Below are 25,796 nucleotides of genomic sequence, written 5' to 3'. Positions count from 1 at the left end.
AGCAGTGGAGTTCTTTGGCACAGAGGCATAAGCTATATCAGGCTGTGACTACACAGATAGCACACTGTAGAATAAATTCATTGTTGCTTTTGTTCTTTGTAGGGAAATTGTTGTTAGTAATGAAAAGGTACATAAAGACCCTCATACTTTAAGTACACATTTTGTCTCTTAGAACATGTGTAGATTCATTGAAACTAATTCCACAGGATGACTGGTCCCCAACTGTAGCTTTCAGCCTTTCTGAATGGTAATAATGAGTCAGCGCAGGTTCCCATTTTAGCCAAAGAGTGGTGCATAACATTGCTTGTGTCCTTAGGCCTATGAGGCGCACCCTCTTTTGTTATCACAAAGTATTGAATTTTGTGTTTGTTTGTTTGTTTGCTTCTAACACAGACCTCTTCCTTTTCATCACTCTCAGCCTCTGGCCTGCATGTGTTGTTTAGCTGTAATGTCTTAGCTTGAGCCCAGGGAGCGCAGAGGGCTTAAGGGGCTCAACATCACTGAAGTTAGTGAGACCATGGATTGTACCAAAGTTTCTGTGGGGGTGCTTTTTTTCTCCAGCTTTGAAAAACAGCACAAGTTTCAGCAAACTAGTAAGACCCTCTATTTCCTTTTCCGTCCGAATGCTAAGACATGAGGTGGGGCGCCGGGATTGAGATGCTACTTGGCCCGAGCATTGTGTTGAGGGCCTGTTGCTGGAATCTCTAGGCTGTAGCCACCATCTTTATGATAACCAGCAGTCACCAACAACTTGTTGGAAATTATCTGTAAAAATGTGAACCACTGCTGAATGCTGAATCCTGAATTCTTCATAACAATGAAACCTTTCTATCACTCATCTCCATATTTCCTGCTCTGCCATCTGATTTGTTAGATTTTGTAATTAGTTTGCCAAGTCCTTCATAATAACTGTATATTATTTGTTTTTTGTGTAGCATCAATTGTTAGTAATCTTTCCAGTTATTCATTACACGTTCTTCTTTTATGTTTTAGGATGTTGGGAGGCTGAGAAGAATGGAGGCTGTACCTAAGCTGCGTGCCTAGCTAACCCATGGGGAACTGACAGGAACAGTGCTGGATGGAGGCCAAGACACTGGATGGCGAAGACGAGGAAGCACACAGTATTGTGGATCACTTGTGTTGTTTGTTCTCTTTCTCAGCCGATCCAAAGTAGATGCAAAGTATTCTGCAATGTGCGTCGTTTGTTCACTCTGTCACGTGTTGCCCATAGAGAGATGGCAAAAAGAATAAAAAGGATAGGCAGCCAAGGCTAAAGAAACTCTTTTACTGCATGTGGGAGTTGCAGTCTTATTAATGCAAAATTTTAGGGTGATTACAAAAAGAGTGTAGACACTAGGTAACATTTCCTCCTCATAGCTCTGTTGGATTCATATGAATTAGAGACTCCAGGGGAGCCAGTAGTTGTAGATAGTAACCATCATGGGCAGGTGTAAAGGCAAGTCTTCCTGGTTACTGTTGTTAGCTGGGTTGGTGCTAACAGGAATAGCTCTGGAATATGAGGGGGTTCCTGGTCAGTGGACACGCTATGGCCAGTGGGATGCCAAAGCAACAGGTGAGCTTAGCTTTATTCTGAAAACCAACGTCAGCAAAGCCCTGGTGCTCTATCTGGATGATGGAGGGAACTGCGATTTCCTGGAGCTTCTAATTGCTGATGGGAGGCTCCAGATGCGTTTCACCATCCATTGTGCTGAACCGGCCTCCCTGCATACGGAGACGCATATCAACGACCAGCGCTGGCACAGAATCCTTCTCTCGCGTAATTACAGAGAAACTAAGCTGGTGGTGGACAACGAAGAGAAAGTGGCTGAGGTGAAGTCCAAGAGAAAAGAGATGGTAGTGGCCAGTGACCTCTATGTAGGGGGAATCTCACCCGATGTTCGTCTCTCTGCCCTGACATCCAGCACTGTTAAATATGAGCCACCATTCCAGGGCTTTATAGCCAATTTGAAACTGGGGGAGGCACTACCAGTACTGTTGGATGGTCAAGCTGTTCATAGTGATTTGGAGTACATATGTGCCACACACTCTCCATGCAGCAACAAAGGCCTGTGCTCCGTCAGCCAAGGAGAGGTCGTCTGTGAGTGTATCAACTCCAGCTTCAGGGGAAAGTACTGCCATGAAGGTGAGAAAAATATCTTCCTTCTGTTTGTAGTAAAATGTATTTTAGTATTCTCTTGTGTATGATTTTGGGACAGACATACTTCTAGTTGTTAAATATGTTTCTTTCTATGAAAATTAAGATGGTCTTGAGACTTGTGATGGAGGCATGCTGTTGTTTGTATTGTTTGCCTAAACTGCAGCCACTGTGACCACTTATTATTAGCATTAGCTTATAAATGGTTAAAATATCTTATTAATATCCCATTCTAGGCATATGGCCTAAACCCTCCTTGAGCTCCAGAGAATAATCAATAAAGTCCTCTTAAAAACGATCCAGGTCAAAGTATACTAGAGCAGGACTGAAAGGCTGCTTGGGTGTGTGAGACCAGCTCTCTCAGCAATTATCTTCACCACTCAGAGAGGATAACAGCTTCCTAATGTGATAGATGTTTGTATGTTTTCATCACACTGACATTTAACAGGGTACCAAATGGATTTTTTTTATTTTGCTAAATCTACACAACAGTAAGGACAGAACTTGGCATTTTAAAGTGAATTCTAAAACTCCTTGTTACTTATAGAAAAGTGGAAATGATTAATTAACTTACACTTTGTCAATTTCCCTTTGGTACTAATATGTGTTTAGCGTGGAAGCTCTGCAGCTCTGCAAATCAGGTGTCCTGGGAGTTGACCTTCCTGGCTAAAAAGCTGAAATGTACTTCTCATTGCATGCATTGTAAAATCGTATATTGCTGTTCTGTACACCATTACTACATTAACCATTAATGCAGTCTTTAATGTCAGCCTGCATATTTTTTTTTATCTTATTACAAAATTATTCCATAAAACTGTAGTGAATATAAGTGAAAATGGCTTTTGAATATTAGAGTAGTTTTTCCATTGTTTGCACTAGACTGTGAATGAACTATTTATGTGAAACAATGCCGCCATTATTGTCATCAATTTCAATGCTACAAATACTAACAGAAAGAATGACCAAACTCATAGGTTCTTGCTAATACATGTGTAGCTCAATATGCATGTTGTGGCATGGAAAAGACACAGAAAGGTGCAAAACAAACCCCAAAACAACTAGCAAACAAATACCCTGTGTTAGTTTAGATGGAGATGGTAGTGGTTTAATACTTAATATCCTGCGGTCAACATTAAATATGTTTGTTTTTCTTTACTCCCCTGCAGCTGTCCAGAAAGAGGTAGAAGGTAAGACAATGCATCATATAATGAGCATAATGAAGAGCATCATTTGTTTTTCATAATGCTCTTATTTGCAAAGGCTATTATCAGAGAATCAGTGTGTAAGACTGTGTTCGCTTATTATCAGGTTGCTATTGTCAGTTTGGACTGCAGTTCTGACATCCCACAAATTAAGCTGAAAGGAGATATACTATCACTGGTCACGAGGTCACAGGGAAAAGCGCTTAATGTGCTGAATGCTCATTGTATATATAATCAGTGTGCTCAAGGTGACTGGAGAGGTCTGCAGAGTGTGTGGGTGTCTAACAATATGGGAAGCATTCATATACTGCATCACAGAGAAAATGACTGTACACAGATGCTTTGTTTTATTATTTATGACTTGTATTTTTTCCCTCTCTCTTCAGTGCATTTTTTCCTCATCTAAACTACTGTTTAATGTTAAGGTTTATGAAGTCATTATGCCATAATATATGCCATTATACTCAAGGGTAAATATGTGGATTAAACTCAAATATGATGGCATAAATTCTTCGGCATAAAATGACTGATTATTAAGGACTTGACATTTATCAAATTGTAATATCATTTGCGCAGTGATGTTTTTCCATAGGTGCATTTAAATTATTTTCTAAAGAGGGACAAATCTCCTTTGGCAGGAAAAGAGAAGTTTCTTTTGTTATTGGCAACATTTCGACTGACCACAATTAAACGGAATTGGTTTCTAATGAGGTGCACATACTGAACGGCAAAATGAAGATTGAAAGTGAGGAGGGAGATTTGTTTAGTCGGCATCAGAGCGAAACATCCATCTCCCCAGTAAGGACTGCTGGTTCTGGGGAAAGGGCAGCCAACAGGCTCAGGAGAACAGCGCAAGGTGCACTGAACCACTCCACATTATAAATCACTGTTACTGACTCAAAATGTATGAACCCATGCACACCTGCTCTGCAAAATCCTGCATCTGACACTTAACATTTAGCGTATGACAGCAAAATAGACTGAATATTGCAAAATGCTATTGTGCAGGTTACAAGTAGAAAGACATGGGTGTAGAATGGCTTTCAAGACAACACACAGGAATAATTTTTTAATATACATAATATTAGATGTACTATTTTGGCTTATTAATGTGTGTTTAAAACAGCACATAAGTTAGTCACTGTGGTATCTGGTTGTACGCTTCAGTAGTAGTTGGTAGGTTTTATCTTGGCACTATTTCTCAGGCATTAATCATTCTTAATAAGAGCAAAGATGGCATGGCTCTGCTCACAGCAAAAAGGCAGGCATTATTAAATGACATGCTGCAAAGAGAGCACATCAGAATGTTTATTGGATTAAAGCTTGACATGGAGACAATCCCCAATGCGGAATGCATGAAAGCAACAATGACAACAGCAAAATCATACTCACCAGATGACTTTTTTTTCTATCCTTCAAACAACTCCATGTGCTATTCGGCAGCAAGTCTTTGTTGTCCTTGCGTTGATGGAAATAGAGGAATTTATGCTTTAGCTAAAGCGCCTCCTCCCCCCAGAGATGGCAAAGATGGTAACCCATATGCTATATTTGGTTTTGGCTGTGGGTTTTAAGTGGTGCAGGAATTATCTTTATTTGTCTGAGGAAGTGCTTTAAGGCAGTGAAAACCTTTTTTCACAGCAGGTGAGTCTTTCGAGTTGTTCTTCTACAGTATGCAGCACGTGGGTTCCCATCGATGTGTGTGGACAAAGGCCACGGCGGGGCATGCTCTAATGCCAAAAGGGTGCAGCATCCTCTGATGTTTTGTGAGCAAAAAAACAGGTCTGTGAATGAGAGATAAGGACAGCCACCTCAAAAGGCAGACGCAGAACAGAGAGAAACCCCTCAAACGTATAGGAAAACCTTACACAGCGCACACATGCCAAGCGCAAAACACATTGTCATTGTTTTGTTTTTCCTATAGATTTTCCTGTGTAAGCACACGGTAATGACACACCAAGAGCTAAAGGGTTGACAAAGCAGGCATAGAAATCTTCTAAAGAAAGGACACCGCTGGTCCTGGTGGGCTTGCATCTTTCAGCAGCAATGACCTTGGTCTAATCCCTCATTACAACAGGCTCCATAATACTGTACTTTTCACCGAAAAACAAATTTGGCAAATCCTAATCCTCATGCAACTGCTCTTTCTTCTTGGATGCTTGCTAATTAATGTCACAATAATGACTGAGAGGTCCATCAACATCTGCATTTGTCTTTTAACAATATTTGTCTAATTAAAGTTACTTAGATAGCAGCGCTTGTCTTGTTAGAAGTCTTTCTAAAAGTTCAAACTGTCAAAAGCAATTACAGAAAAATGAAATCAAGATGTATTTTGCCTTTTAAGCAGCCCCACTGATGTAAATTCTCTTCCTCTTTTTATTTATGGAAATTTCCTCCCTAACTTAACATAACGTAACTTCCACCCTTGGATTTATTATGGATTTACTCAAGGTCAGCAAATGTAGATGAGTAAAGGCATGTGTAGATGCAAACACAATACTAATGAACAATATCATATGGAGTATCATGATGAAATGATCATTTAGCATCACATCCACAAGGTGAAGCCAATTTACTGGTTCCAAGCAGCCCTGACTAGAACAATGGGCTTGTGATAAAAATAAAAAATAAAAAATATATAATAACATACATAATGAGGCCAAGTCAAAAGATGTTAACATTTTAATAAAATGAGCTTCCATTGCCTGGTTATACATTTCTGTTTGCCCTAAAACACATCTAATACTGTTAAGGTTGCCTCTTAACTTAAAAATAGAAAACTGGTAGATTAGTGGTAGGAAGGGCTGTTTATTTCCATACAGGCTTCCTCCTCTAATGGGACTCTATAGGTCTAGCCAGTTATCTCTGCATTTTCACACACTGAGATTTGGATGTTCGGCTTAGTCAAGTAGGATGAGCGTATTCAATGGGTGGCTGCCCCGATGGAAGAGCAGCAGCAACACCACTCCTCATCCACTTTTCTTCAACTCTTCGTTTCACAACTACATAGTCAAAGATGACTTTGTTGGCTGAGGCACTTGTTAAGTGCTGCCTGCCCTGGCCTGTTTTGGTCACCAGCATCAGTCTCCATTAGTCAGGGATGCATTAGTCAGGCATGCAGGTCAGTTTTTTTCGCCCCAGTGATTGAAAAAAAAAAATCTGAAGTGTGTGAAGTCATCATAGCTGTGAATTCTTTGGGTCAAAGCTTCTTTCTCCAGCTCCACAGAAATCACAAGGGTTAGACTGGGCATTCCCCACTTGATGAAACGATGGCCTCTGGCTTTGTGACTGCTCCATCTTATTAGTTGGATAATAGAAAACCTACCCCCCCATACGGACAAAAGGAAAAAGAAATGGAAGGAGATTTTTACCAGATATTCTTCACGCTGTCTCAGTTGGTGGTGGCTTACAGCCTGGCACTGCTGGGTATGTCTTTGTCACTGTTAATGATAAACAAGCCTCCCTTGTAGCCCTTTGTTGCTACTGCCATGTCATAGATGTGCTTTCTCTTTTTTAGCAGGAGATACAGACACCAGAAGAAGATGTGCTTAAGTCTAGCCAGATCTTATAGTACATCTGGTGAAAATTCGATCACCTAAGGGGTGATGAATGGAAGGGGAGGTAACATTGTTTATGCCTTGTGTGTATATGCAGTCTGTTGGCTTGTCATGTGGAATGCAGAGCCACAACGGGGGTGCACACAGCAGCTCTTTGTATGGTATGTAGACAGGGTTGTGGTTGAATCCTGTCTAAGCAGAGGCTCAGTCACTGGCCTGTGCAATGACACACTGTATCAAAAAGCCTACATGTTGGCAGGCAAGGAGCCTCCATCCCAGGGGTAATCATGTCCATTCCACACCAAGGGTTGCAGCATGAACAGCTTTGTTCAGTGGAACGTGTTGAGGAGATTTGTGCAACAGCAACCTGCCCCTTCATAAGATTTTACCTAATGACTGAACTGGGACTTGAACTGGGAGTGTTGTACGAGTCTTAGAGTGCTGATGCACTGATGAGAGCTGTTTGTGTTGGCTGGCACAGTGGGGCTCATGTGCTCAGCAGAAGTGTTTGCATTGTGTCATCCTCATCTCCTTTTTGGCAAGAGGAGCAGGTGATGTATGCCATGTAATTTCTGGCTGACCTATTGAGATATTTGTCTGTGCTTTTCTCAGTCTGTGCTTAGCACAGGGCATAGGAGTAAGAGACTCAGGCTGGTGGTGCACGCAAAACGAAATCAAATTTGGCTTTGGTCGCCACAGTGTGTGCAGTCCGACCAGCTGGACTTTCATATATCACCTGCAACTGCTCTGCAATATCATGTGATTGATAGGTTGCAGTATGTTTTCATTTTGCTTCCATAGATTTATGGTTGTTTCAGCTTTTCTTCTAGTTCCGAATATGACTGTCAGAGAGTATTGTAATGCTATAATCATCAGCAATACATTTAATTTGGAGTATACTGTGTAAGAGTGTTGCACCAATAAGTCCGTTAGACCTTAGGTTCAGCACAGCAACCATTGTACTGGGCTAACCCCTCCGCCTTCTTCTTGACAGAATATGGAGGTGGGATGTGGCATTTTTCTTTCAGCTGGCCTGCCTTATGATGAGACTTTAACGCACTGCAGCATTGGGTCACAGCTCCATTCTGCATTTTTCTTTTCTTTTTTTCCAGAATTAAAAGGTTAGGTGTGGCAGATCATTAGCGGTTGACCTGTTACATGATGGTTGTTATGTAATTGTGTCAGTGTTCAGCCCGTTAAACCTATTGAGCTACATTAGATTAGTGAAATAGAGTGATGGTCACTGAAGATTTAGCAGATAAGGAATGGTGTCACTTCTGCCCTTTTCTAAAACGCTGCCATATAGAAGGTTAAACAGGCTCATCTGGATTTACCACTTACATGCAAATATCAGTGTGTAGAAATTAGTGTCTAAGCCTATAGAGCCCTGTTTAAGATCATAGAACTAGGGTTACCATGAGTAACTTTTAGGTGTTTGCAATATAAAACAGGATTTATGTATATCTGATACATCTCGAACGCTGTCTGCATCAAGTAAACATACAGTATGTGTTCCATTTAGAAAAAAGCATCTGTGTGAGCAACTACCTGTAAGGGTTGCACCAATCAAGATGTTTTTTTCTTTCCTTGCCTTCCCTCTCCTCCCTTGAGATGTTTGTCTGTTTTTAGTTTGATTTCCCCTTTCTATTTTAGTTTGAACTTTGACATCCGTACCTACCCCAGGATGTCTGTCACAAACTGCAGTCCAACATTGTGACAATGCTTTTGTTCTCCCAAACCTCTTTATGAACTTCCTGTTTTCGTATCCTTTTTTCTGTTCTTTCCCTCAAGGTCTGGCGCACCTGATGTTAAACCGCCAAGGTATGGGGTCTATTGGTTTGCTTTTCCTTCCCAGCCACCCGATCACAACATTTCCCTTCCCCTGAAATCATTTTAGTTAACTGTGCTGCACTAATATTTCCTCTCCTCTTTTTTCATATACTTGCCTATTCGTTTTGCTTCCTGTCATGTTATGCTCACTACTCACTCAATTCTTGTCCGTCAAACCCTTGTCCTGACCACTGACTGAGCTACTGGAACATCACCTTTGACCTCTGCAGTTTTTCGCCAAGGTAATGCATCTATGCTCATAGCATCTCTTCGGTTTGGTTTCATGGTGTTTTCAAAGAGAATAAACAGGTGTCAAGAACAAACAATAAAGTAATCTCATTCTAAAGAAGAAGTCTCAGGTCTGCACAAAAGTTTATTGACGTTAAAATAATCTTCAAATAAACTGTATTATCAGAGGACCTTCTTTTGCATTTTTCGTATTCTCTAGGCTGTTGTACAGAATTTGGATTTTCATAAAGTTACAACATAGTGATGATTTCTCAAATGTGTGATCATTGGGTTGTTTATGATCACTCATCAGTGGTTTGCAAATAGCATTCCCTTCAGATGATTTCTGCATTGCAGTAGTGGTAATGAGTTGAATATTCATATTAGCATAGATTCAAGGAATTTATTTCAAACTGGTGATGGAAGGTATATTTTTATACAGGAGGATTTTTGCCAGTAAACAATAAAGAGTGAGCGAGAAACACTGCTGTAATACACACAAGGATATATCTAATTTGGACGCTCTCTAAACTGATTTGAACTCGAGTTCTTCTGAAAACGACCGTCCAATGCAATATCAGGTAAAACATTTGGACATTACAGAAAAATGGCATTTTGAACAATATGGGTGGAACTGACCTACATGAAGTCTGCTGCATTCATGCTTTGTGTTTTCTGCCACGTGTTGTGAGATTTAGATAAAAGTCCCTATCCTGTCTCCATGGCAATCAGCTTTGATGACCCCTGCTGACAGTATAACACTGCTCAAGTCCTCATTTTCCTCATCAGCGAAATGTTATATTGACTATTATCTAGAGATAAAATATTTTCTTGGTTGAATTTGAAGAAAATAAATATCTTCTGACCAAAAAAAGCATATTTCTTTGGTTATCGTTACAGCTCCTCTCTTAGTGACTTTTTTTTTACTGATTTATAGACACTACATTCATTCATTAGCAGATTCTGTTTTTTTTTTAACCCAATCAATGCTGAGAAGTATCTATGTGTAATTGCTTTAAGATATCCATATAAAAAGCGTTGTATGTCGTCTTTGAATAATGTTATTCCCACTCCCATGGAACAAAAAACAGTAAAGATGAAAAAGAAGTGTTTGGCAGTACCCTGGGTGTTCTCATACAATTTCTGGTGTAGAACTGATAACACTAATACCAAGGTCATTTACAGTAGATGAAAAGGCTTAAGCGAATTCTTCACAGTATGATAACACCAGTTTTTCAGCCACTATGAGTGGTGCAGCTTGAGGCTGTACATGACTGTGATATTATAGATTAAGGTCTGGATTCTTTGGTTACTGGCTTTGGGACAAACTTGTTCATGTACAAAAGTAGTAATCAGTCTTTACAAGGCCAAAAGATAATGTTCAATTTAAGCTCTTGCATTATTTGATGGATATGCTGACAGACCAATGTAGTTGAATATGTATGCTGCTACTGCCTAAACAATGATTAACATTGTCTGCTGTACTTGATTAACACTGTTGTATCAAATATTCAGTAAGTCATACAGTAAATGTGTCCTAAAGGCCAACCACAATGTGATCTGTCAAGAAATGAAGCCTAGATGTAATTGCTCCATTTCATGCATCAATAAGAAGAATAAGTTGGTAATTGATTGTGCAATGAAGATTAACAGACATAAGCCTCGAAGCAATACTCAGGTGTAGCACAGCTACGATTAGTAACAAAGTACTGTACATCTGACTTCATGTGATATACATGAGACATCAATGTTTTATTTAGCCATTTAATGTTTGTTTAAACATTTGTAATTAACTTTGAGAATATTCCAGTTTTTTGCCTGAGGGGACACTTGACAGTAGTCTGATTTGATCTGTACTTATTTGGCCACAAATAGTTTCAAATCTAATATAGGCTAAACCACCATTGTCACTTTGGGAAGAGTCCCACAGTATGCAAATGAATTAAAAGCTTCTTGCATACTTAAGGAAATTTAGGAGTGGCTGCTTATATGTGCTACAGTCCTAGAATTCTTTGCTAGTGTGTGCACACAGAAAAACTGTAAATGGTGAGATTATTCAGGCACAGGTGTAGCTCACTGAACACCTAGAGTGCTTATGCACGTCCCTACTTTGAGACCAGTGTTAAACTGCTGCCCCGCTATGCACATGTCCACACTGCCTGACTTACGTTTGGGTGCGACCAGCCGATAACATTATTCCTCCGCCACTGAGCAGGGGATGAAATCAGCAATTGCCATCTGTGCCCCGAGCTTTTGGACCACTTTGAAATTAATCAGCTGTAAAGCTTAATATTAATGAGCAATCCACATATTGGCATTTTTCATGTTGATGCAGCCACTGCAGCATAGCATAATTGTAACAGAGACTGGAACAGTTGGGGTAATAGGAAGTAGTAGCAGATAATGTCATCCCACCTGATGGCAAGGCCCTCTTCCTCTACAGTGTTTGATGTGCATTATGCTGTGACAGTTAGCAGCTAATTTATAGCTCAGGGCAGTACCTTTACAGATAAGCATTTTTGGACATGGGCATAGTGGCGACACCGACTGCTAGATATTTCAAAGCTAACTTGTCCAATATTCAAGTGGCACCCAGGATGCTGTAGGTCCTTCCATATTTTCAAGCTAGACACTTCATTGTATTGGCCATGAGCAGCACCAATGAGAAGAGGAGAGACGTGTAGAGATTGCCATTACATTCTGAGCCTTTCTTTTTCTGCCCTTGAAGGCATTCGGCGCAATTGCCTTGCAGCTGCAGCCAAGGTAGAGGCTGCAACATGTATAAAGTGTTAAACTGCTCCAGCAGCCTCTCCTAGCTGGTGCACCGACTGACTGTGTGTCTGATGGCATTTCCCACGGAGTTAGTGCCAAAGTCTATCTGGTGTCAGAGCACACACAGCCTTTTTCACAAGCTGGTAAACATTGTTGCTGGAGACAATGGCCCACCTCCTTGGTAAGCAGGAAAGCAGAGTTATGGCCTGATGCCTTTTCTAGCCACCCACACACTACCATTGATCCCTCAAAGACCTTCAAGAGGGCTTCAGGGTCATCTGCTAGTTACATCTTCATTATAGAATGACGGTAATGATAGAAAGATGATTTGCGCATATAAAATGTTATATATAACAAACCCTTTTGTTACACAGATCTTCTTCAGATATTAAAAATGGTAGCTGTGCCATGTAAGCACACGTGTTTTACTAAATTAGGCCACAACACCACTGGTGTCCTATAATCATTTTTTCTCAGGCACTCTAAGTTGCCTTCAGTGTTCTCAATGTTGACTCTGCACCTGCACTTAGGTTTGTATATTACCTACAACATCAGTCAAATGCCAAACTTCACATTTATGCTCAACAACAATAGCCTAAAGAGTTGCTGTCTGCTCAGTTGTTGAGCAACTACACTGCTCGAACAATAGAGACTAATGGGACCACTGATCCTGCTGGCTTAAATTGGCCCTGGAGTTCAGAAGCCGACATTTACTGTTCAAGCAAACATAGGCTTAAGGGACAGCTTATCCGTCTAGCTTGAAACAGTTTGCTCAGTAGCTTCGAGGCTGTAACTTACAAGCAAGCAAAGGAAGTGGTGTCTATACTGGCTTGAAACAACCCTTTCGTCAGTTCAAGAACTGTGTTATACGATAGTTAACCTAACTTCCATGGTTCAATGTAAAGCAATGGTTGAATGTTAAAAGTTACAACCCTGAATCATGGAGTAGAATAGAATACAGTGTGTTTTATTATTCTGTATACAATAGGTCAGAGACAAATCCTGTAGGACTAGTCTGCAAAATCGCAATACAACATTTAACATGTATGACCTTTTGCCACTGAGGCGTCCAGCTCAATCTTCAAGAGTTTGCTGCTGTCTCCACTCAGGTTGTCGCATGTCATCACCGTCACAAGACTTATAACTTGCTCCTAAATAGAGTTGATTCCCTAAATTAATATTGTAGATTGTATTGTAAACATGTTTTTATGTGAGTACGGTTTCTATGTGCAAATCTATCTATGTATCTACTGTATCTATCCATTTTTCTGTTTATCTTCCGTAATGATTTTATTCATTTATTGAAAATCGTATCACTTTGTAAGTTATCATTCAGCTTACGTGGCTCACTGTCAAAAGCCAAAAAATTTAAAAAGCTTTATCTTGTGTAAGTTGCAATCATTAGTAGCATCACTGGTGAATGAGTGAATGTGATATCAAGAATGATTTTGTGTTATTTGCAGAGATGTTTGACACCAAAGGTACATTGGTAGGATTCATAGTGTAGCTTGTGAAAAGTTATGTTACTAGCGTGTGGTAGTCCCAGAAACAATGATGTAGACATCTTCCTTTTGCTCTGGTTAAACCTGAAAGCTGCTTTTATAGGAACAGTTGGGGAAATAGTTTTGAGCCATCAGATTTTTCTGTACATTTAACATACTCTTTGGACTGTGGGTGTGAATTAGATGTTTAGCCTGGCCTGACACATTTATGCTGGCATTTTTTAAATGTCACTGTTGAATAAAGGATAAGGCTGGCATTATTCTATTCTTTTCTGATTGTCAACCAATTCTATGAAAACATCAAAACCAACAATGTGTTAGCCTTGGTTTCTCAATACTTGCTTTTTTGTGGCTCTCAGCTCAGAGCACATTTATTCCTACTGAAGACGTACATTTTAAAAACGGGTCATGAATATATATTTTCATTTTTTAAAAAGCAAACTTTAATCAAACATGCGTATATTGTGTGTTTGCTGGGGACTATTTTCAGCTACAGATTGGGTGTGCTAGTGCATATTTACAGCACAAGTACGGTGTATGGGGGATCGACTCAAAGTAAACTACAGTTCATTACTGTTCTTACTGTTGATCGTAATGAAGGAACATGACACCCAGTGCTCAGACACACTATCTATCACTGATTTCTTTTAATGGAGGTCTGTCTGACAGAGGAATAAGGTACATTAGGATTTGGCTACACACACAGTACTTGTTTATTGCTGGTTTTGGACTTTTCATTGAATTTCTTGACATTAAGAAAAACATAGAATATCACCAAACTTCTCCTTTAATATACAAGCAACACACAGAATCATAATATCTTCCATTGACAGTACATTTGTCCATCGGAATGTACAGTGATTTTGTAGTATATGTGAATAGCTCCACAAATACATACATGGTCTCTTCAAGTTTTGGTGATAATGAAATATTTGTAAAATGGTGCTGTACTGTATATTTTCTACTCATTTTAGTCTTATTATGCTCATCAAAGCCCTACCTATCTCAACATGTCAGTACAGGAGTGAATATATACAGTACTGTGCAGTAGATAAATAAAAATTTATGACTAGAACCATTATCTAAGATGTTTCTCCTCCACTCTTAGGGCAGGAGGAGTCAGTGGCCACCTTCAAAGGCAATGAATTCTTCAGCTACAACCTGTCCCAGACTCCAATTCAGAGCAGTTTGGATGAGATCACGCTGTCCTTCCGCACCCTGCAGAGGAATGGGCTGCTGCTACACACAGGGAGATCAGCTGACTATGTCAACCTGTCCCTGAGGAATGGGGCTCTGTGGCTGGTCATCAACCTGGGCTCTGGTGCTTTCGAGGCCCTGGTGGAACCGGCCAGTGGGAAGTTCAATGACTATGTCTGGCATGATGTTCAAGTGACACGCAACCGCCGCCAGGTGTGTATACATCCGCAGCCTGTGACTTCCACACTTGTTGCTTGCAAGAAAAAACTCTCACTTTTTGTAAAATGCGTATATTTATTGAGGCTGTCATCGTGTATGCTGTATAAAGGATTTAAAATCATGTATGTTGAAAAGAGACAAATCACTGTACACAGTGCTGTCACCTTATACTATAACTGAAAGTGTATCATGTACATGTAATAATTATCTTTAACATTTGGATCCAAATACCAGTCCCATGCAAATAGGGTTTAGGTACTATAGTCCACTATGAGTGTAAAAACTAACAAATACTGTTTCCTTTAATGTTTGATATTTCTGCTCTGCTGGATCTCCAAATTTCTATGTCCTGATTGATATTACAAGCTCATATTAGGTCATTGCCCTCTTTCGTATGAAAAATATTGCTTCGGTGGAAATCACTGAGTCCTTTTATAATCAGACAACTTGCGTTTTTTTCTGCACCCACAAGACTGCTGTGAAGGTCTTTTTACCTTACTGAAAGAAAGACAGCAATATCCATCATCATCATGTATCCTGCAGTAATTGTAAAGAAATCTCTGGAGCCTGGTCTTTTTTCTACCTTTACAGAACAATCAATTGTCATACAGATTTGGAGATTTTGACAAACTAAACAAAAAGACAAAACACATTCTTTTTTTTTTAAGTAATTTTTTTGGCCTTTTATTGCCTTTATTGGATAGTGACAGCCGAAGACAGACAAGAAAGGGGGGCAGCCGCTGCAGCAACTCCGTACATGGATCGCCATCTCTACCGACTGAGCTAACCAGGCACCCCAAAACATGTTCTTGTGGCCCCATTGCAACTTTGCCGCAGTTTCAGAGAGGTCATGCAGAGTGGACCTTTAATGAATACAGCCATTGCATATGTCCGTTATTGTACTGCTGTACCTACTGTACTACAGCCAAGTACAACTCTGCTCTAAGGTTTTATATTCATTCATTTTGTCCACTGGACAAAGCACAGTGCTGAATTCCCAAACTAATTTACAGACTGTCAGGATGTGTCTGTTACATTAAATGTTACCCGGCTGGAACTCTTCTTTTTTAGTCCCATCATATGGTAACTTAAAACTCCACTAATCATTGCTTTTTTGAAGTGTTTTAAAAGGAGGTGACCTCCTAGCAGATGTAGTTGAACACAGCTCCAAATACAAATGTTATTTTTTCTGGTGTGCAAACAATTTTACGCTATAACAACATGTCAGCTTGTAGTGTAGTTATGTCCCCTATAGTAGCCAATAAGATTTATGCAACTCTAAACCTGCAATAACAGATATTTTTTGCCATTTGTGAACTCACAACATTGACATATCATCATCACCTGTTAAGTTGATATGGCGAAATTGTTCGCAAAAAAGTTTGCTTATTTAACACCCTGCAGTTACGAAGCAACACAATCCTTTGGAATTATGTGTGTGGACACCTAGCAAAAAGTTCAATAATCCCTTTCTTTTAGCTCTGTTCTTAGTCTCCATCAACCCAGAAAAATATCTGGCTGTTCAGCTGTTAAATGTGCCACAATAGCCAGGTTTCCATCCACTACTGTTCTTACTGTACTGATGCGAATATTATAGTTGGACTAGGAGTTAGATAATTGAGATAAGCAGTAGGTGATGCTTATTCAGATCAGGTGCTATTACACCATTTTAGAAGAAGAGGGTGCAATAAGAAAACATAGAAAATGCAGAAAACATAATGTAAATATGGCCTTTATGTTTGTTTCATGCAGTAATTGGAAGAAAGGTACAGTCTCCTAATCGCTTGACACAGATATGATGTTTTAACAGTGTCTGTCTGCCGTTTGGTGTTGTCAGTTGTTTACAGTGGTTTGTTAGAACCTTTTAGAGCATTTTGACCACAAATATCAGTGCTAGAAAAACGTGGTACTTGGAGAAAGTTTGCCTTCAGGGCTTTATGTTTAAAAGGCTGTAGAAAGTCAGGTGATGTAGTATAAAGAGTGTAGGAGTCCATGTAAGGAGGAGGTTGTGGTGGATAAATGGGTCAAACACAGGACCTTCACCTAGGAGACTAGAGTTTGTGTCCTGGTGAAACCGAGTCAGTTTCAACATTCTATTTTTAGACTTAGTTGACTTATTATGTTCAGGTTTAATTTTTTAATTTTTTTTTATTTCTTCAGTCACAGTTTGGTTTAGTTTAGGAAAAGATCATGGTTTGGGTTAAAATTTCTCCCATATGTGAAAAACATTCCTCTACGCTAAGGCAGTGCTTTCTGACTAATATGCTAATATGTTCCAACTTTTTTGACATCTTCATCAAATATATCTGATGTCAATGTTTAAATATCATAGTACTACATATTTTTGGAGCATTAACTTGGTGTATCAGCACGTATTTTAGAACTGCTTTTGTCTTTTGTGCTTCACTCTGCCAATGCACTTGGCACATATTCGGAAGTGTGTACAGTATGTTGAGGCTCATTAATTGCATCAACTCAAGCAGAGCTTCTTTGAGCTGAGCTGCAATATAATATTCTTACCTTAGGAGAGCATTTAAAAAATCTGCAGGAGACAAGTCATACCATTGAGATCCCCATGGCTCATTTCAAGTACAATATTGAAACCTTAAGGAAATTGGGCTTCTGAATGTAAAAGGAGTACAAGCATTTTTGTCCCAAATAAAGTGATCACTTTGTAAATTTCCCCGAACCATAGCTAAACTAAATATGTGTCTCTAAAATGAGCTTTGCCACGTGCAATGCATTTAAATGTTTCATTTCTTTGCTAAAGTGGGTCTTATTTTGTATCTAACACTCTCCTCATCACCAATATATTCTGAACCTGTCACATTAACCTGCATATAAAGTTGCATCCTCCTCCACATCTATTTCCTTACCCTGTATTCCAGAAGAGCGGCAATCCAATGCTTACGACGTCACTTATGCTTTCAGCCATGCATTTGATCCCTGTGTAAATTGCTTTCCCCTCAGATAAGTTACTTCACTGACATGTAGATAGGGAGAACTGTAACTCCCAAGAGAGTGGTGGTGGAAACATTTTATTAGATCCGGTGGTGCTTTTCAGGCTGGAATTCTTATTCTTATCCTATTACTATCTCCTTCCTTATCTGTATTTGACTGTCGTGGGCAAACTTATTGGTGCTCATTCTCTCTCCTTTTCTGACCCTCATTAATGATGCATCCAACTATTTCTAGGCCTGTAGAGTACACACTAACAGATTGTTGCACTCAGTCCTCACTGTAACTCTTGAGCTCCAATAACAGTTATAAATATATGCCTTAAGTCAGTTCTGTGTAACACCAGCTGTGTACAAAATCCTGGAGAGAAATATGATGAAAGATCAGTCTCAAAGTGTACCAGCCAGGATTGGACTTGAATATTATTCTGCAGTGTGTCTCTAATTAATGATGTTTTCCTAATTCAGTAATTACATTCGAATGCATTCATCCCTCACCTCTGATTTTGAAACGCCAGTAAAGTATCCATCCGGGAATATGGTGTATTACCCATTATTAGAAATTGGTCATGCTTTTCTTGATGCTGTGGAGTGAAAGAGAAAGCAGCATCAATCAGTTTCTAGACAAGTTTCTTGATGTGCAGTATCATCAACCCACAGTCAAGCCCTGCCATTGTCCACCGTCTAAGCCAAAGATACTGAAGGCTTCACCACTAGATAGACAGAAATCAATATCTGCCAGTAGCAGAGAATGGGGTGGCAGGACCTCGTTTTAGAGACCTGACACCTGAACATACCCTGTCAGGTCATTCTTTTGTCTCTTATCCTCTTGCTTTCAATATACCAGTGATTTCTACAAAATATACACCACAGATTTCAGTTAAATCCTTGAGATACAATTTAAAGACTTTTAAAAAGCAGATCCCTTGATCAGGGTGCCCACATTTTAAATATTTGTGTATGTTTTCTGTGACCTGGCTGGGTAATTATGATCAATTTGTTCTGAATGAACTTTATAGCTCTTATTTACTTAAGTCAAGGTCTGTCGGATCTGGTGGTGGTGGTAATGTAGTTATTATCCATACTCGTGTCCAGAAATGTAGCACGGTATCTCCTTCATCTTTGTCATCCTTCTCTTTTAATAGAATTCATCCTATTAATGCGCCATGCCTATTTTTCTCTAAATATTCTTAAATAAATGCTATTAATCATTAAACATGTGTGCAATATGCACTCAAACAACTAAATTGTGTAGTGAAGGAACAACTGAGAGAGGGTGGAAGAGTCTCTGATATTATACAAACGTTCCACTCAAGCCCTGCATTTACAGCGTGATTGGGATTGGCCTGAGACATTAGAACAGCTAGTGGAAATTTAGAACATTTATGTCCCCTTCTTTAAATGCAATTTATTACAGGCAGTACACATAAAATCAGCTTTTCACAGTATATTTTCCATGGAAATTGAAAATATTTCACCCACAAAGAGGTTGTAATTGTTTTCACTTTCCCAAAGTGGGAGCTGTTACATTTGTGCAGTATTACATGTTAACTGTAGGCTTATTGTCATGGCAACAGGCATATAATTTTTTTTCTCCTATAGCCCTATTTAGTAATTCATTTCCTTTGTCTCTGTGCACTGATGAGACTGATATGAGAATAATCATGTTTTGTTGCTGCCAATATACGAGTAATGTAGCTTGCCATCTCGATATCTTTAATCTCAAATTAATTGAGCATACTGTAGCATTCATATTGCTTTGGAGCCAAAATATCGGTGGAAGAAATATTTATGGTATATTGACTCCTTTGCAATCCTTTAATATATCAGAAACAGGGATCAGCTGAGATTAGTGAACCCTTCAAAGCTGTTCTTGTAATTGCCTTCAACATCCAACATTAAGGCAAGCTCAACTAGAATCAAGAAATGAAGCATGAAATAATTAGGGCAGTTCTTTCTGTTTGACTCAAAATCTCTCAATGTCTTGTGATTTATTTTCCTCATTCCTTCCTCCCTCCAACGGCTAGGTGACGATCTTGGTGGATGGGATTCTCACCACCACCGGCTACACTCAGGAGGACTACACCATGTTGGGCTCTGATGATCTCTTTTACATAGGAGGCAGCCTAAACACAGCAGACCTGCCAGGCTCCCCAGTCAGCAACAACTTCATGGGCTGTCTGAAAGATGTGAGTACAGCTTGACCTCGGTCCCAGCAGAGAACTGGAAATACTATCCTACCCTCCTTCCTATAAGAAGAGCATGTTCTGCGTATAGAAAATCACCCCTCACATTCATATTGATTCCCCTGTTGTAGGGTATTTAGAGGAGAAACATTCATCTGAGTGGCTGTGTTGTGCAGAGCATGTGCATTTATAGATTCCTGCGGGGATCCCTTTGAGAACGTAGAACTAATATACATAAGAAACAGATGCATCTTCTTATGTTTATTCCTGAAACACAGGCTGAACTCAGTGTTCATTACTATATTCACATTTTTGAAGCTTTTTAACTCTGGCCTGTACCTGTCACATTAATTATCTTGAACAAGCAAATCCATGTACTCTGTATTAGAATGAATACAAAGACAAAGCAGTGAATTAAGGGTTAAAGCCCAATTTTAGCCTGGTCCTACAAATTTTTAATGAAGTGAGCAATCACATAAAAAGCAAATGAAGTGCTATGTGCATTAAAAGTGATGCTTTCTCTAACCGAGGAGGGATTAGGAGGAGACATGACTAAAACAGACAGTAGCTTGAATTAAAACAGTGGAGTGGAAAGTAGCATAAGCGTCAGGGTGGCAGTGGGTATATACATATTTTCTTGGGGTCAATACTCAACTCAGAAAACTGAGTTTTCTTCAGTCTGAGACACTTACGTCAGAGGATATAAAACCATTTATTCCATAAATGCTTATAAACTGTTATTAGGCTGCTCTTTATATCCTTTAAATTCCACTGCATGGGATTCATCTGGGAGTACAATGCACCAAGGACAGAACAGACACATCACTTAAATATGGGATACATAAAATGCACAAGGCAAACAGAGTAGAAATAACCTGACTAAGCTAGTAACAGCTTCCTTATGTGTGAAAGTGAGAACATGGCAGATTATAGAGACTGTTATATTATCTTGTTGAAAGTAGATTGATTACTTATTTGAATATTGTTGGAGACCGTTCTTGACTTCAGCGCTCTGCCAGAACTAATTTGAAAAGATCTTTCTTTTTCAGTTTGAAATGTTCTTATTGGGACCCAACAGAAAAAAAGCAGTTTCACTTGCCAAGTCCTAACCACAAAGCGGTATTTATGTCCGAGAACTGAAATCTTCAGACTGCTGTATTTGTGTCCGCAGCAAGTAATCTGTGTTTCAAAGTTCAGTACCATGACACATAAATGGAGAAGTTACAGACATCTGAGCATGGCAGTGTTGGTTGGCCTGTCAGTTGTCGACCACTTTGGTCCAACCCTTTGATGAATTGCTCTGAAACTTGCACAGACATTTGTGGTTTCCAAAAGGATGAATCATGCATATTTTGATTCCCTGACATTTTCTCTTGCGCCACCATGAGGTTGACATATGTGGCCTGTTTTTTTATATATATTTAGCACCATCATCAGGTCAAAATTTCAGTTTGATCAAAATTTTACCAATTATCTGCAAAACTAATGACATTCCCATCAGCTGTACTTTTGTGGTAGTAAATATTAGCATGTTAATAGGCCAAACAAAGATAGTGAACCTGTTAAACATCAGCATGTTAGCATTGCCATTGTGAGCTTGCTGATGTTAGCATCTTGCTCAAAGCACCACTGTGAGAAGAACAGCCTCAGAAAGCAACTAGCATGTTGTTTAAATATGTTTTCAGCAATTACTTTCCATTTTTATTCTAATAATCCACCCAGTCTACAGATATGTCATTTTCTCCATTAAACTCTGCAGTACAGACACAATTAAAATGAATGTGTATTTGTCATAGTATCGGCAGAATTATTAATAAAATACACAACATTAACATTTTAAAGCACTCACACATTAAATGAAGTGTCTACATACCTACTCTGCAGTGTGAATACAGGAAAATGAAAATGAGATGTTATTTATGGACAGGTTATTGTCCTGGCATCGCTGCCAATGCTGCAACCTCCGCTCTGTGGGCGGTGTAGCTGGTGGTGGTGTTTAGACCTACTACTGCTGTGCGTAGTCACACAGATGTATTGTAGGCATGCAGGGAGAGTATGACGGGATAAAGAGTCATGAAGATGGGATGACAAACCTGGAAAGTGCCGGTAATGAGGGCAAGCGGTAGCAGAAGCAGAGCTGATCAAATAGGATCAGCCTGCCGGGAGATTCAGGAGCCAGGTTCAGAGATGGGTCAGACCAAGCCAGAGCTTGAGAGAGTTTGGTGATGAACTAGAGGAACAAAGCTCTGAGGTGAATGGAAAGGAATCACACATAAATATTCATCTTTGTGGGAAAGAAAATGAGCAGTGACTAAGACATGTAAAAGCAATGGATGTATTTAGGGGTATATCTGTCTTATAGTATTGAATGAAGAACATGTGGGCCATAACTAATCCCTCCAGATGTTACATGATAATAGATGTGAGTGCTGCTGGCTAGAGGCCACCAGGTTCGTCAGGTACAGGAAAAATAATGGCCACTTTCAGAAAAATGTCTGGACTGCAACAACTAGCAGGGAGAGATGAATCTGTCTTTGAAGTCACCAGCTTATTGGTCTGTAATGTGTGTGTGTGTGTGCCCACAGGATATCCCACACTACATCATTAGGTTTCTCTACTTTAATGCTTCAAAGATTGGAGCCAATTTGGTTATGAAGAATGTGATCACACAGCAGAGAAGATCTTCATTCTCAGACGACTGTTATACCTCACTGCTTGAGCCTAAAAGACATGAGGCCTTTGTCAATCGACACTAGAAGCGCTTTATTCTTGAGTTTTGGGATGCTTTGTAATCCATGTCACATACAACAGGCATCTGAATTGATGAAATAGGATTCCATTTCCTGTATTGTCCTTTGGCTTATATAATAGTCCTGCAGAGGTCACAGCATGCCTCTCTGGAGCCATTTATGCATTTTTGTGTTAGATTCTTGTGTTCCTAGTTGTAAACAACGTCTGTTTATAACAGCTAACGCACTGTTCCTACTTTGTATAAGCGACTGTCTTGATTGACCATCTTCCCATTTATAAATTGCCTGTTACACTCATTTCTCGATGGTCAGCTTCACCATCTGATTTCTCTGCTTAATTAGTCACACTGAGGCAGTGTGAAGTGTGATATTGGCTCAAATTGCCTTTCAGCTCTGCTGTTAGTCCTCTGTGCAGTGTGGTGTGTCACCTCAGGCAGTGACTGGTTGCAGAGTAGTGTGGCAGATAACAGTGGGCTCCGGGTGACTTACAACTGATACAAAATGAGACAAGGATTGTGCATCTCCTGCTGTGCATATTGATGAACCCAGAATTAAAGTAGAAAATAATACAGCACGAAGAAGCCCGCACAGGCATTTTATGGAAGTATCTTTTCAGTTTAAACAGGGTTTTGTAATCTTATATATATTTTATGTTTTTGTATTTCTATCTTGTTTCCTGCGATTGATCTAAAATATCAAATCAATAGCCAGACATCCCTCATAGACAGAGGGAGGTCTGTTGTTTGTTCACTGCAGCCGAGTGCAAAATCTGATTTTTTACCACTGTTTAGCTGCTTCTGCATCACGAGCTCACCAGTGAAAATGAAGATTCAAGTATGTGCCCTCTTACATTTGCTAAATGTACCTCTTTAAATAATAAATTGTGTGCTTGTAAAGGATCGAGTCCACCTCTCCCACCCACCAGCCTTGCTTGGACTTGATATTTTTCAGTTTACTTAGTATAAACACACATAATTGTTTGTCATCGTGTAGGTGCTATGTCTACGATTCCTCTGCTTTAAGATTATTCTACTGTCAGACCCATTGTACGTTCCTGAGTGAGTCAGCTAAATATCTAAAATTTAAATGTTTGCATTTGCATCTAAATCTAAATGCATTTCCACAAGCCTGCCTCCTATTTTCTCATTACAGTTTTGTAGTTAATAAAGAAATTGTGAAACCTGAAAACATGCAGTTCAAGAATCTGCCAGATTCTCTAGGTGGTGAGAAAGAATCTCTGTTCTCACAAATAATTAAAAACAGTCAGTACCAACCAGCAAAATACAATGTGTTCAGTTTCACATGCTTCCTTCACCTTTGGGTACACAGCACAAGTCAGGAACAATCTCAGTAAGACAAAACATGAATCTTTTTTTTTTTAATTAATGCATAATGCTTCTACATGCGTATAATTAAAGGTGCCAGTTTGTTTGACACAAATCTGAAGGAAAAAAAATCAAATCTGAGCTCTGAGTCCAGGGATGATTCAACATTTTCTGCTGCATGTCCTGGTGAATGCCGCTGTGTCATATCGATTCCAGTATTTATTGATGAGTAATATTCAACCTTTGCACTGAATTTATTGCTCTCTCCAGCTGTCATCTCACCACGACATCTCTCTCATTTATCAGGTGGTCTACAAGAATAATGAGTTTAGACTGGAACTGTCACGGCTGGCTGAACAGCGAGACCCTAAGATCAGTATCCATGGTGACCTGATATTCAGCTGCGAGAATGTGGAAGCCCTGGAGCCGGTCACCTTCGACACGCCGTCTGCCTACTTGACATTGCCCAGGTGGAACACAAAGAAGACGGGCGCCATATCTTTTGACTTCCGCACCACAGAGCCCAGCGGCCTGCTGCTGTTCAGCCATGGCAGCCTGCAGGGTACGCAGCCCGACAGGAAGCCCAGGGCCGACTTCTTCGCCATAGAGCTGCTGGATGGGTTTCTCTATCTTGTCATGGATATGGGCTCTGGGAGCATCAAGATTAAAGCCAGTAATAAGAGACTGGATGATGGCGAGTGGTGCCATGTGGACTTCCAGAGGAAAGGGCGCAATGGTAAGAGAAATGCATGTCTTTGTGAAGGCAGAGGAAGCCTTCTGTCCGTTTCTGTTACTGTGTTTCCAAGCTGTGAAATCGCCATATGCCAGCATGGATGCAGTCACATCGGCATGCTTTTTATTCACTGCAGTGAAACATGCATGCATATTAAGTTTTAATTAGAATGATATTTTTAGTGGCTATAATCTATGTATGACATTTTGAAATCTGTGTTAACCTATTTCACAAGTGGCCAATTATACAGTCACACACCTCAAATTGGGCCTTATTAGTACAATCCAAATGTCTGCCTTATTAGTAGAAGCCAAAAAAAACACACACCGTTTCTTCTCTGTTACTTCCTTCACATTTATATTTCCTTTCTTCTCATGCAGAGTAAGGTTAGTCATTTATAATTCTTTACTTTTCCAGAGCAAGTTCTGGTTTTAGCAAAAGCTCAGAAAATCAACTCCTAACAACTGCCAGTACAGTTTCCTAATCCTCACTTTTTAAGACAAGCAGAGACGAGTGCCCACTTCCTCAATCTCACAATTTGTTCTCACTTCTCACTTAGCACAACCCACACACACCTGTCTTCATTTTCTCCAACAAAAAATTGTATGAGTACAAGTTGACTCACTCGCTTGCCCTACAGGCTTCATCTCCGTCAACAGCCAGAGCATCCCCTTTTCCGCTAATGAAGGCAGTGAGATCCTTGACCTAGATGGGGACATGTATCTTGGAGGTTTACCTGAGGATCGCCAAGTCCTCATGCTCCCCCCTGAGGTATGGACGGCATCCCTCAGCCTCGGCTACGTGGGCTGTGTAAGGGACCTCTTTATTGACGGACAGAGCCGTAACCTGTGGAGGCTGGCAGAGGTTCAGAGTGCCACAGGTGTCAGCAGCTTCTGCACCAGAGAGACTCATCTCAGGTGTGCCAGGGACACATGTGCCAACGGTGGACACTGCAGAGAAGGCTGGAACCGCCACATTTGCGACTGCAACGGTACTGGCTACCTAGGTCCCAGCTGTGAAAAGGGTAAGAGTTTTTGAGAGGGATGGTAGTGGATGGGGAGGATAAGTGATTTTAGAATGCTGCTGCAAAGCTTTTAACACACTTTGACCAGCATTTTATTTATTAACGTAGCTGCATAGTGGCTGGACAATGCCTGCACAGAGGAAAAAATTTTGATACAAAGAA

At 40.0% G+C, this 25,796-nt stretch overlaps 1 protein-coding gene across 6 annotated transcripts in view; it reads left to right on the top strand.

The window, feature by feature from the left end:
- Window positions 1-1,248: 1,248 nt before the first annotated feature.
- LOC118332136 (neurexin-2-like) overlaps window positions 1,249-25,796 on the top strand; it is a 90,333-nt gene continuing 65,785 nt past the window's right edge. For 2 of the 6 annotated variants that reach the window (XM_035667300.1, XM_035667299.1), the window contains exons 1-6: window positions 1,249-2,143; window positions 8,703-8,732; window positions 14,352-14,653; window positions 19,644-19,805; window positions 24,184-24,613; window positions 25,251-25,634. In XM_035667300.1, the coding sequence (XP_035523193.1) occupies window positions 1,441-2,143; window positions 8,703-8,732; window positions 14,352-14,653; window positions 19,644-19,805; window positions 24,184-24,613; window positions 25,251-25,634 (2,011 nt within the window). In that variant the 5' untranslated portion in view covers window positions 1,249-1,440. Of the gene's footprint in view, window positions 2,157-5,900; window positions 5,916-8,697; window positions 8,748-14,351; window positions 14,654-19,643; window positions 19,806-24,183; window positions 24,614-25,250; window positions 25,635-25,796 lie in introns of all 6 variants that reach the window. The other 4 variants (XM_035667297.1, XM_035667302.1, XM_035667298.1 and 1 more) reach the window with 4 other exon arrangements.

Source organism: Morone saxatilis, unplaced genomic scaffold (genome assembly GCF_004916995.1).
Source record: "Morone saxatilis isolate NCDOM2014 unplaced genomic scaffold, NCSU_SB_2.0 Contig20, whole genome shotgun sequence".
Taxonomy (NCBI): domain Eukaryota; kingdom Metazoa; phylum Chordata; class Actinopteri; family Moronidae; genus Morone; species Morone saxatilis.
This window is presented reverse-complemented; position numbering and strand designations above follow the sequence as displayed.